Here is a 12803-nt window from a genome sequence, read left to right on the forward strand (position 1 = left end):
TAGACGAAGACAAAGTGTAAGCGATACGGGGGTATACGATGCCCAGGATGCTTGGGATCCTCCAATCGGTGCGATCCAGCCCCTTTTTCCTGCTGGTCTAAAGCTCCCACATCCTAGGCCTCCCACCCGATCGTGGGGACGTGGGGAAACCCGATTCCCCGGCTGGGTCACCACCGTCTCCCGATTTTCTGCTCCGGCCTGATGTCGCTCCTTGCCTCGGGTGCCTCTCTCTGTTCTCGTCTATCGCCCCAAGAAAAAGAGAAGTGGATTCTCTAGAGTCTCGTGGTTGACTAAGCTGCCCTTCTTGGATTGGTTGCCCTCGTTCCCCTCTTCCGTTGCGTAATCCATCTGGTCATTTCCGATTGCGTCTCGGCCTTTCTCGTATCCCGGACATGCGTCGCGACCGTTGATTCTGCGCGACCGAGTGCTGGATCACGCTCCGAATCGAATTGTCTACATCCTCCTTCAAAGCAATTGCCGCAGATCACTCTGCAAGGGGCCTGCAGACCACGAGTGTTGCCCGCGACTGCGCTCTTCTGGATTCTTCCAGCCTGGGGCCCACGGTGCATGGCTTGCGTCACTGTCCTCACTAACCCTCTTTATGGATGAGGGCCCCGATAAGGCCCCTCGGCGGAAGAGGGTGTCCAGGGCCTGTGATCGGTGCCGCAGTAAGAAGGTGAGTGGTATTTCGCGTGTCCCAGCTCGTTTCACAAGTTGACTCGCGTCCGTTCCCCAGGACAAATGTGATGGGATCCGTCCTACTTGCTCCGCATGTCAGGCATCGGGCCAGACATGCTCCTACGACCCCCATGCGAAGAAGCGCGGTCTACCGGAGGGCTATGTGCGTGGGCTGGAGAAATTGTGGGCACTGTCCATCTGTAACATCGATGGCTTCGAGGATACCATGCTGGCCATGCTGGGCACCACCGCGGAAGCAGCGGGCCGTCGGGATAAAATAATGTCGGTGTGGACCGATGACAGCTCGTCGGAGAGCTTGCATGAAACCTGGAAGACGAGCCGTTTGTATAGCGCATTGGAGAAGATGCTATCCAACTCAGAGGCCTCCCTGACGACGGGCAAACGCTCGCGCAACCCACACGATGATCAACCGGAGAGCTCTGGCGGACAATGGGGATATCGTGTGGCGAGAGAGTCGACTCCACTGGGCCCGGAAGCGCCGCGGATTGTCGGGTTAGCCATTGGCTCGCCGAACGCGAAACGAGCCCGCATGTCCCAGGCATCGGATGGTCGGGGCGTTTCGCAGTCGGCCAATGGCTCTCATACCCTACAGCTGCCCCTGCACACATCACAACTACTCGACATCTACTTTGCAACGACGCACTCTTGGCTCCCAATCGTCGCGAAGCATAACATTCTTCGTGCTTCGTACCTCTATGCCAATGCGCCCTTTTCCGTGGCGACCATCTCCCCAGGATCTGGGGACCACGCTGCCTTATGGGCTATTCTCAGCTACACCATCACACAGTCCCCCACCAACACTCGGGTGAACCCCGCCGGGGCCATCTCCCTAGCAAAGGAGTACTATGCCGTATCTCGAAATCTTATACCGTCAGAAAGAGAACGCTATGAACTTGGTCATATCCAAGCATTGTTGCTCCTGAGTTTGGTGAACATGGGTCTTGAAGATTGGACTGCTGCGTGGCTGCTGAGCGGCCAAGCGGTGCGCATGGCCATCGCAATGGGCTTGGGTGCCTTTGCGGACACACGCCGCTCCGACGAATTAAGACAGGGCAAAGCCGTCTTCTTGGGCTGCTTTGTGATTGACTCCTTGCTGTCCTTCCGACTCTCTCGATGCCCGGCGATGTCCTCAAATGATCTATCGAATGTCGGTCTGCTAGAAGAGGACGGATTGGAGGAGTGGAACTCATGGGTGGATGTCCTGCCCCCAATGGGAGTTTCACACGGTAAGAATCCTCCCAGGAGGGGGCCATTGCTGTCCCTAAGCTGCTTCAATCGCTTGGTCGAATTGGCAAGTGTGCTCAACAAGATTTCACGAAATCTGTCCATGGGATACAAACCGGCCAGCTTCGCCCAGCAGCTGGTGATGGATCTCAAGCAGTGGGACGATAACCTGCCGCTAGCATGTCGGTTGATCGGACCAGAGAGTATCTACCCCGAACGACACTCGGCTCTGTTGCCGCACCAGAGCTACCTAGGATTGACCTATGTCGCTACGCTGCTCTGGCTTTACCTACGCATCATCCCTGGGGAGCAGGGGTTACGTCGGTCACAGCGTCCCGCCACGGAAGGGGCAAAGAAGCTCCTCTACCGGGGACTGTCGATGATCTCCCAGCATCTGGAAAACTTCTCCATGTGCGGGCTCCCACCTATCTTCGAGTTTGGATTGCGCACGATTTTCGAGCAAGCGTGCTCGCTGCAGCAAACTGTGGACTCCCCTGATACCTTCCCCTTCCTTCGCTGGGCCGACGAGCTCCGTCAGAAGATAACAACCCTGCTCCCAAGTTGGCCGGTGTATGGCTCCTTGGTCTCTTCGATGGAGCGCTGGCAGCAGCCCCATAATCTCCCTGGAACATCGCAGCCATTCTCTGGGCACGCTGCTCCTTTGCTACCTGGGGTTGTTCCCATGGCTGGCGCCATGCAGCCTCCGGGGAGTGGCCATCATGCCCTGCCCCCGCCTGATCAAGGAAGCTACGCATCATCCATTCTGGCCATTAGCATCCCAGTAGACGGGCAATCCCTGACCCCCAAGGATACAGTTATGGAGAACACCGAAATGGTCATGATGGATCCGTCTGTGCAACCGCCACTTGTCCCCGCAGACCAGGTCACTCCGCGCAGTGGACCAGACCAAATATTCCCGCCGGGCAGTTCTCACCCGCAACCGCCTACCCCTGATTCTTCTGTCTCTAACCCCATGATGGCGGGAAACCCGCCCACAAATGATCGCCCTGTCCCCACGGGTGACCGTATGGCCTTCAACCCCGCTGGCACGGGCGATCTCGACGCGATCTTCAAGGACCTGGCATACCTGGACACCACTGAATGGTCCAACAACCGCGAGGAGGGGCTAAAAGACTTTGGTTTCCTGGATGAGAGTACCTTTCAAGCATTCTGCCACGACCCCGATCGTCTCGTGAGATCTCAGCCCTTGGTACACCCGCCCTCGATCGCAGACATCTGGCCACCTCCTGGATTCTTCCCGGAAACCTTCCAAGAGGTACCTGAGAAAACCATCAACGGCTGATAAGGGCGAGGGACCCTTTCTCGGCTAATTATTCAGTGTGTTGTTCACATCCGGTTTCACATCCCACTGACAAAGCTCCCACCCAGCCCCGCCAGACCCACTGTGGCTGTACCGGTCCGCGGTGGTTTCACCAGCAATGCTCCTCGAAAAAGCGGGCGCTACGAGCTGTCAGACACAAGCCGCACACCGCGGCGGTCGGTGTCACGCAGGGATAAGAATTCTTTCGTCCTTGCAGTGCCAAGAGCCGGGTTCATAGGATTTTACCGCTACAGTATACCCTGTATCAGGAAAAGAGAGACCGTCGTTGTTGGAGCCGTTACACTGGAGCTACAATATCCCCCTCCAATCCCCTAGGCAAGCATCGACAGGGTGAGGCCGTATTTCTCCACGGTCACTTTTCCCCGACCCAGAATTGGCTTTTGATCGTCTAGTGAGTTAGTTATTCAATAGGTCGATCAGACGCAACTCATTTCCCTCTATGATGTACCAATATACCCGCGCCGAGGGGTCAGTTGCCCACTGTGCACGCAGCAAAGTTGTTAGCCACGAGCAATTGGACTCCTCGACGATTAAAAGAGGTTCTCTCCCTGTGACATGCTTGCCCGTAGATTTTTCTGATGCCTCCCACGGGCCAGCGTCGTGTGCGACCTCATGATGTTTGTGCCTAGGCAGTCGGGCAGTCGGGCAGTCGGGCAGTCGAGCTGTCTTGCGATCGGCGATCCGTGGTTCGCTTCCGTCTTTTAAATCCCCCTCACGCTGGCGCAGCCTTGGCTCGTGAGCAGACTTCAAGCTCAAGACTGCCCGCAGGGCCCTAGCCCCCTGGCGATCGAAGGGGGGCCACATTCTCATGAACCCGACCCGGACTTGCCCCCGCCCCCCTTCCACCCCACTCATCGTCACTCCCAGCGGTCGATCCCTTCCTTCCTTTTCACCCAAAAACCCGCAAGCGATGACGCCAACCGTGGGCCCGGTGGGTTCTCTCAACTACCGCCCTACGCTTCGTTGGCTGCTGACCCGCGTGGTCGATGATCTATCCCCAGCAGCCCCGGCGGTTAGCCTATCAACCTTCGCGCTTCGAACGAGTCGACTAAATCATAGGTGCCTGTCCTGCCGGCCCATGGATCGTCGGCGAGGTTATGGGTTCGAACGACCCGTGTGAACTCCTCCCAGGATGATCCATGTCCCTTTCCTGCACGTTTCAGCAAGCGCCGACACTGGCTCTCGTCTTCTTCTACTCCTTCCTCGCTCGTCTCCGACTCATCCATGGCCCCTTCTATCCCTATCTTCATCTCCTTCTCGACATTCCTTTTTTCTCAGTAGTTGTATACAGTCTTTCTTTTATATCCGGCATATCCCATCGATATTGAAACACCTGGGTGGCCACCATGTTCACCTCCCCGCGGCGATGGACCCTCATCGCCTCTCCATTCCTTGCCCTGGTCCTGGTGTACTACCTTTTTGTCACGCCAGACACGAACCCGATCGCCTTGAACTCCCAAGGCCAACGGATGCAGTCGGAACCAGAGCTTCTGATTCTCGAAGGAACCCACCATCTTTCAGAAGACGAGAATGCGAAACAAAAAGTTTCGGATGCTTCGTTCGAGGAGGATCGATGTGGGAAACTGCGCAAGGACATGGAAAGTGTTTTTGTGGTCTTGAAGACCGGTGCAACTGAAGCCCGCGAGAAGGTCCCCGTGCAGCTGCGCACCACTCTCCAGTGTGTCCCCAACTACGCCGTATTCTCCGACTACGAGGAGACCATCCACGGCGTGCGCACCTATGATGTCTTGCAGAATGTGACTGAATTCACCATGAACAACGAACCCGAGTTCCAAGTCTACCACCGTTTACAGGACGTTGGCCCCGAGGGCCTCACAGACGAAGAGCTGGGGGATGACTCGAATGGCCCCTTTGGTAAGACCAACAACCCAGGCTGGAAGCTGGACAAGTGGAAGTTTCTCCCCATGATTGATGGGGCGCTGGAGGTGCAACCTGATGCCAAGTGGTACATCTTCATCGAGGCCGACACGTACATGGTGTGGCCGAACTTGGTGAACTGGCTGGCACACCTCGACCACACTCGGGACTACTACCTCGGCAGCCCAATGCAGATCGGCAACATCCTCTTCGGATATGGCGGTGCAGGCATCATTCTGTCCAGCCAGACGATGTACCACCTACACGACTACCGTGTCAAGCACCAATCGGAGCTTGAACACATGACGAGCCAGGAATGGGCCGGAGACTGTGCCCTTGCGCAAGCCCTCAAGGACATCCACATCGACCTGACCTGGGCGTGGCCGATGATGATGACCTCGCGGCCGCACGAGATTGACCATTTCTCCGAGGCATATGGCCGGCAGCCGTGGTGCTACCCAGCCGTTTCATATCATCATTTGAGCCCGCACGAGATCGAGGAGATGTGGCGGTTTGACCGCGGGTGGTTCAAGAGCGGCAAGAACGCGCTCCTATTGCACGGCGACGTCTACCGCGAGATGGTCCACAATCGGTCTCTCGCCGAGCGCCCCGACTGGGATAACCTGTCACCGGCCATCATTGACTTTGACCCTCCCACCGAACCCTCTACTGAGGCATGCGCCGACGCCTGCTCGCAGAACTCGGACTGTCTGCAATTCTCGTTCAACCACGAGCTGCAGTCATGCAAGCATGCCTCAACAACATTTGGCGGAGTCGCGACCAACGGCACTGACTCTGGCTGGATGACCCACCGCGTCCAGCGACTCCTGAACAACTTCCAATCGTCATGCCCGGAAGTGCAATACATTTTTAACTGATCCCGGCTCCAATCTCTGAGATGCACGCTTTCTTTCTGGGGGCCTTTTGATCTTCATTTTTGCCCCACTGCATATATCCCATTCTCGCACATATTTTTTCCTACCCTTTTCTTTGTTTTTTTTTTCTTTTGGCGTGATTGAGATCATTGGCGAGGCGTTCTGATATCTTGGGGCGCTATTCTTTCGTTACATTCTATTCATCCCCGTTCCGCTGCGCGGACCCCCCCCCCATCATCTATCTCTATCTCGGTCTTTGCACCCGACCTTGCATTCGCTTGCATCTATTTATCATATAGCTTCAGCTACTTCACTACTGCGTGGAGATAACCTACCCGAGTCTCTTACACTCCGGCCAATACCACGAAATTCAAGAAGAATACAACATCCCACTCGTACTCCTCATTCTCCAACATTGTGGAAAGAATGTACTGTATTGGCTGCATTGGATCAGTAGATCAGTACAGCTGTCGCTGACGCGATGTAAATACAAAGAAGAAATTAAAAAGAAAGAAAGAGAATTATCTAACACCCCAGCCTTACAATTTGCTGCACTACAACCGGCACCTTCCCAAAGCCATAAAACCAAAAGAATGCTGATTTTGCGTCCCCTCACGCAGCACCCACACTGCTCTTCCGCCGCTGCGTAATCAACACTGGCACAATGCACAGCACGACCGAGACGCTGACGATGATCGCCTGGATGCCGAAGACCAGACCCAACCCGTTGCGGGCGATCCAGGCGGGCTGGAAATAGCCGACGGCAAAGCCGCCGCAGGTGCGCCACATGTTCAGGATGGCGGAGACGACGGTGGATTGCTCGGGATATTTCTCGAGCGCGTAGGCCGTTACAGCGCTGATATCGGGCGTCAGTGGGAAGTGGGACGGGATGGGTGATAGTCACTTTCGGGGGAGGGGGGGGGGGGGGGGGGCGGAACGAGGGGGGTTTATATAGTGTGGTAGGTAATAGGGGTAGTGTGGCGTGGGGTGGTACTTACACAATAATTGCCACCATGCCGATATTCACCATGATCCAGCCAAAGGCAATGCCGATCCAGTGCTTGCCGAAGTTCATGGTCAGGCCGTAGGTGAGCAGGCCAAAGGTCAAGCTGCCGAGGGGGACCCACACGCCGTGCAGGCGATATTCGGTCCACCAGTTGGCGTGGTAGCGCTTGTAGACCCAGCCGTTGAAAAGGTAGCCGACGAGCCAGCCTACCGGGAAGGACGTGGGTTAGCATCTGCATCAGGGACATGTACATTGACGAGCGATGACGACGGTGGGGTTAAGAGAGAGGCAGCCACGGCCAGGCTCGGTAGGCTCGAGATAGGGGCAAGGCTTACCGCAGAGCGCACCGATCACGCCGGCGAAACGCATCGACGACGCCTCGATCGTATCAAAGTTATACGGCGGGCTGTGCAGGAAGCTATCGATGGTGGTGGTGATGCCTATCGTAATCATTAGTTCCAATACACCCACTGCACGGCCATCTCCCACTCATAAATCAATTATCAGACATACCAATAGGCCAAGTGAACGTGATCAGAATCCCAAGGCCCGTCATCAGCAGCGGGAACTTGAAGACATAGAGGACCATAACCTTGCACCAGTACCACAGCGTCGAGCCCTTGGGCAGCTTCGTGTTCCCGACACCAAAGTATGCGCCGACCCGCGAGGTGGGCGCCTTGCCGGGGTTATAGTACGTCTCAGCACCAAAGGCCAGCACGGCGAATGTGGACAGGCCGTACAGGGCCGTCAGCACGCCGAAGGAGTCACGCCAGTTTGTGCCGGCGCCGATGTAGCCGGCGATGGCAGGGCCGAGGAAGGGGCCGACCATGAAGGTTGTGCCCCAGATGTTGACCATGCGGGGCCATTCTGGAGAGGTGTTAGTTGTGAGCTGAGAGCAGAGAGCTGAGAGCTGCGTCTCCTGTATAGAGTGTGATGTGGGTGATATCCATACCCTCGGGGCTATACATGTCGTGGATAATCGGTAGGCCGATGACCTGCGGCACGGTGCCGAAAAGGCCCTGCAGCGAGCGGAACACCGTGAAGGTGGACCAGTCGTGGGAGAGGGTGGCGCCCAGCACCATAAACATCGTGATGACCTGCGGCCAGATCCAGACGGGGTAGCTGTGGGTTGTTTTTGTTAGCCGGCCTGATACTCCTTTCCGATCCGATCCTTCTTCCCCGTCTACCTACCGACCATACGCCTCGATCAGCGGGACCGCAAACATGCCGCCAAAGCCCTGCAGCAGGATGCCGTAGTTCATACTCGTGGCCGAGTGCGCGACGCTAACGCCCCATTCCATTGCCTGCGGCGTCACCAGCGTACCACCCCAGACCATCGCGCTGTGTCAATCATCTCGTCAGCCCACGATCTAGCCCTATATAGTCCATGCTCCCGCCTCTTGTCGAGGCTGGTTGGGGGGTTTCAACACACCCATCCGCGAGCAGCGAACTGCCCATGAGCGCCAGGAACAGCAGGTTCTTGCGGGTGCGACTCCAATTCTGCGGATTATTCATATCCGTCGGATCGGCATTTTTCAATTCGGGGTCTGGCAGGTGGGGACTCATCGCCGCGGGTGAGGAGTTGACCGTCTCATCCATCTCGCGCATCTCGTCGACGAGCGTGGGTTTCTCCATGGTGCGCAATCCGCAATCCGCGAACTCCCCAATATAGTATGCACCGTACACGGGAAAGTCTTTGCGCAGGAGTCAATGGTTTTTTATTGACTGCGGCAAGGGGGCAGGATGACCGAAGGGGCCTGGGAAAGAAAAGAAAAAAAAAAGGAATAGGGCTAAGGAGGGTAGTATAACGACAGTAGGGCGGGCAGTGGGCAGGACAGAAGGTTTTATGCAGGCCGACTTTAGATCGGACCGGGACATTTTGGGACACATGGCCTGCGTGTTTCACGTGGCTTTCTGTCGCGCAGAGTCGACTTCGGACGGGTCACAGCAAAACAACGGCGTAATTGGCAGGTCGGAGGGAAGAGACCTGGAACAGCATCCCCAGTGGCCGGTGGGAGCTGGGCTATCCGGGCCATTGGCCGTACCCTAGTCTCGGATGATCCATCATTTCCGCCACTAAGCAAGCAGCAAGCGCCAGAAACTAAGACTAAGGCATGCGGAGGAAAAGCTACAAAAGTCTCGAGACTACGAGACGAAGACAGGAGGACTGGACAAGGACTGGATAAGGACTGGACAGGGGCCGATGCAGATACCTATTTTCCATCGGTTGGCTCGGGGAACCCGAGTGTGGAACGCGAACCTCCTTGGTGAGTTGAGGTAACTGAAGCTGGTTAGGTTGATGAGCTAGTTTCCCGAGGACTTCGGACCACCCAAGGATATACTTCCACACGGCGCCCCACTTTGCCTAGCCACTTGGCCTAGCCAGTCACGGATCCACTGCACCCAGCGATCCAACGAGATCGAATTCATCTGATTTCCCCCCCTCTCCGGCCCCCCGAGATATAGCGCACATCTTGAACGCCCCCGGCCTCCATCTGCAGTAACGCCCTTCCGACACCCTGCCGAGCAGGATTCGTGATGCGTCGGTGCAGGATTGCCACTACTGCACGCTAAGAGGCAATTTGGCTCGAAGTACGACTGACTCCGTAGGGTACTCCTAGGGTTACTCCGTAGGGTACTCCGTACAAGGGGTGGTCCTCCGTCCACCGTTTCCGAAGGGATTTTTTGCTTCATATATTTATACTTTGCAGTCCTGGGCATTGTGGCTCGGGGCTACTGAGTTCGGCCCCAGGGCCCCTTGCGCATCAGGCCTGTCTGATTCGCGTGCGTTTGTGGGGCGGGAATAGATTCCTGGTTCTTCTTTTCTTTTTCCTGGCTTTCCGGTGCTCCCCCTAGTAACAAGTAAACAAGTATCATACCCCGGCCTCATGCGACACATGGATTATTGCTCCAGCCCAGGCCACGCAAGGCCAAGCCGCCCTAAGTCGAACGCACCCCCATGGCCCAGCTCGGATGATTGTTGTGGTAAAAAATTAACCGGGACGAGTTGGTTTGATTTGATTGGGGGGTTATTTATTTTATTCTGTTTTATTTTAGTGTTCCTTTTAATTTATTCTATTTCATTGTGCTGGACAATTCTCATCAACCTGTCATTCGGCCGCGTACCCCCTCACCTTTGCGGCCAGCCATACTCCGTACTCGCATACTCGCATACTTCGCTTCTACTGGAGTATAGTTCGACTCCCCCATCTGTGTACTTCTGCCCCACCCAAGCCAATCTACATAAGACGTCCCAGGCGCGGTACACAAGCATATCTCCGGGCCGCCTTCCACTCTGCACAAACGGTCACGACCATCCCCTTTGGGTTCTACGCCAATTCCCCCCCTCAATCTAAACCATGTCCTTACTCAGCCGTCTGGCCAGCCTCACGCCCGCCATGCCACCAGGCGCCGCCCTGGCAGGCACCGTGACGACAGTGAGTACGCAGCTACTCCTTTGCCTCCCTGACTGATGACCCAACTAGCCCGCATCGCTGGGCTTTGTCCCTGTCGCCGTGCACTTCGATCTCTTCGGGGCGTTGGTTCGTCATGGGGGCACAGCGAGTGCCGAGGATATTGCCCGCGCTGTCAACGGGGATATCGAACTGCGCGGGGGAAACGAGCCGCAGATCTGTATGTTATTGCCTACTTGCCGATTTCTTGTCTGTGCTTTTTACCCAATCCCCGTCATGATTTCCACGTATCTCTTTCCCCGTTCCTGGTCGGATCCTGCAGCTAACGCCCCCCCGCCTACCAGCCGTTCTTTTAGCCGGTATGTCTCAACTCCCACCCCTGGTCTGGTGTGGCCCATGTGGCGCCTTGTCTATGGGCCAGCCGACCCTGGGCGGATTCTCCATCGCTTGCTGTGCATGGTCAACTGGAAACTGATTCTTGGGGGGGCATGGCAATCGCAGCGGACACGCTCTACATCATGGCTGGTCTCGGGCTAGTCGAGCGCGTGCATGAGGGCTTTTTCACGGCCAACGCTATTACACGCCACATGGTCGACATGCCGTCGGCACAGCATGGCGCTGTGCACTTGTATGTGGCTCTGCCGATCGCGTTTCCTCCTCCCCTCCCACGGCGACTGCCTTGACTGTTTTTCATTCGGCCCAGGCCCGGCCAGGCCTCGTCTCCGTCTGCTCTCCTCCTCCGTTTCCTGCGCCTTGCCTGTTGCGGACTAACCCGACTTCTCTCGCACTTCTAGCTGCACCGAAGGAATGATGGCGGGGGCCTTCCTCATGAAAAAGCTCCAGGACACCGACTTCGCCTACCCCTTTGCCGAATGCGAGGGTCCCTTCCAGTACGCCTATCAGCTCATGGGCCAGACCGAGCTGGCCCAGCAGCACACGTACTCCATCATGGGGACGCAGGGCCGCATGGACAGCTTCAATCGGTTCATGGTCGGTAAGTTTCTCAAATTCGGGACGTTTCCCGAGCGCATGGGACGCGCGGGCTATGAGCTGGGCGCCGCGCTTGGCGTCGACTCCCCGTCCCACACCCGCGCCCACCCCGAAGTTACCATGGTCGACATCGGTGGCGGTCGCGGCGAACTGCTCCTCGAAGTGCGCGCGCACTACCCCCAGCTCCAAGCGTCGCAGCTCGTCGTGCAAGAATTCAACGCCGCCATCGACGACGTGCCGGGCATCACCCTGATGGAGTGGAACTACAAGACCAGCGCCGCGCAGCCCATCCGCGGCGCCCGCGTCTACAGCCTCCAGCACATCCTGCATAACCTGCCGGACTTGGACGCCGTGGCCCTGGTGCAGAAGCTGGCGGCGGCGATGGGGCCGGAATCGCGGCTGCTGATTATCGAGTATGCGAAGAACTTGACGTATAGCAATTTGCATGCCAGCATGATCGCGTTGTATGGGGGGCGCGAGCGCAGTTCGGCCGAGTGGCGGCTGCTGGCGCAGGTGTGTGGGTTGGAGGTGAGCTGGGAGCAGTATGAGATGGCGGGGGAGTCGCTGGTGGAGATGCGCCGGGCGTAGAGTGTTTCGAATAGGTAGGAGTCGATGAACCAGTGGATAGAGTTCCGGGGTTGTCGCCGGAGTAGAATGAGCGGATGTCTAATCGCGGATCGTCCGAGTGGGGCCGAGACAGGAACCAGCCACGGAGCAGCGCTGTTGCGGATCGACCGAGGATGATTGTGATTGTGATTGTGAGTGGTGAATGTGAATGTGAATGTGAATGTGAATGTGAATGTGAATGTGAATGTGAATGTGAATGTGAATGTGAAATGTGAAATGTGAATGTCATTGTCGTGCGTGTGCGTGTGATTGTTGTGCGCAAACTAGAGTTTCACCCAATAGAGTTATCGATGTGTTCGCGGACGTGATCGGTCCCACAGACGAGTCGCGTCTGATCTGGTCCGGTCTGAGCGGCGATCGCGGATCGATCATATTTGCGCGCCCCTGGCTCTCGTCACGGGAGCTCCCCAATGGCTCGGGGGCCGGCGCCGGTGCCGGCGCCAGCGCGCCCCGAATCTTATTTTGTGTCGGTGGATCTCTTTCTCTTCTGCGCGGCTCTCTCCGGATTGTTGCCACATACGTCCTCCTCCAGATGTTCTTCGGGCTTCCTGATCGGACCTGCTTCCAAGCTCGGGCCTCATCACGACCCCGACCTGTGGATCTATGTCCGCGGAATAACGGGGGGTTCGCTCTCCCCTGTTCGCTTATGTGGCTCGGATTCGTACCAGTCTATCGGGCCTAACTATTGAATGCAATCGCGCAGAAGCAACCGGCGTTTCAATGTTCGCCGTCACATCCCTTGCGCCGCG

At 56.8% G+C, this 12803-nt stretch overlaps 4 protein-coding genes across 4 annotated transcripts; 3 read left to right on the plus strand and 1 right to left on the minus strand.

Moving 5' to 3' along the window:
- Positions 1–601: 601 nt before the first annotated feature.
- Positions 602–3226, plus strand: N7482_007677 (putative C6 transcription factor; the record flags this gene model as incomplete). Its single annotated transcript, XM_056689801.1, has 2 exons — positions 602–676; positions 737–3226. The coding sequence occupies 2 exons, from the start codon at positions 602–604 to the stop codon at positions 3224–3226; spliced, it is 2565 nt and encodes an 854-aa protein (XP_056542230.1).
- Positions 3227–4611: 1385 nt separating this feature from the next.
- Positions 4612–6021, plus strand: N7482_007678 (PAN domain-containing protein; the record flags this gene model as incomplete). Its single annotated transcript, XM_056689802.1, has 1 exon — positions 4612–6021. The coding sequence occupies one exon, from the start codon at positions 4612–4614 to the stop codon at positions 6019–6021; it is 1410 nt and encodes a 469-aa protein (XP_056542231.1).
- A 609-nt stretch (positions 6022–6630) lies between these two features.
- N7482_007679 (putative MFS transporter) lies at positions 6631–8659 on the minus strand (the record flags this gene model as incomplete). The annotated part of the gene is made up of 7 exons (XM_056689803.1): positions 6631–6874; positions 7017–7230; positions 7360–7464; positions 7538–7891; positions 7977–8146; positions 8216–8365; positions 8457–8659. 7 exons carry the CDS (start codon positions 8657–8659, stop codon positions 6631–6633), a joined length of 1440 nt encoding a protein of 479 aa, XP_056542232.1.
- A 1724-nt stretch (positions 8660–10383) lies between these two features.
- On the plus strand, positions 10384–12015 carry N7482_007680 (putative O-methyltransferase; the record flags this gene model as incomplete). Its single annotated transcript, XM_056689804.1, has 4 exons — positions 10384–10461; positions 10510–10657; positions 10939–11065; positions 11232–12015. 4 exons carry the CDS (start codon positions 10384–10386, stop codon positions 12013–12015), a joined length of 1137 nt encoding a protein of 378 aa, XP_056542233.1.
- Between the last annotated feature and the right edge of the window lie 788 nt (positions 12016–12803).

The sequence above is a fragment of the Penicillium canariense genome (genome assembly GCF_028826845.1).
Source record: "Penicillium canariense strain IBT 26290 chromosome Unknown utg000004l_segment0_segment0, whole genome shotgun sequence".
Taxonomy (NCBI): Eukaryota; Fungi; Ascomycota; class Eurotiomycetes; order Eurotiales; family Aspergillaceae; genus Penicillium; species Penicillium canariense.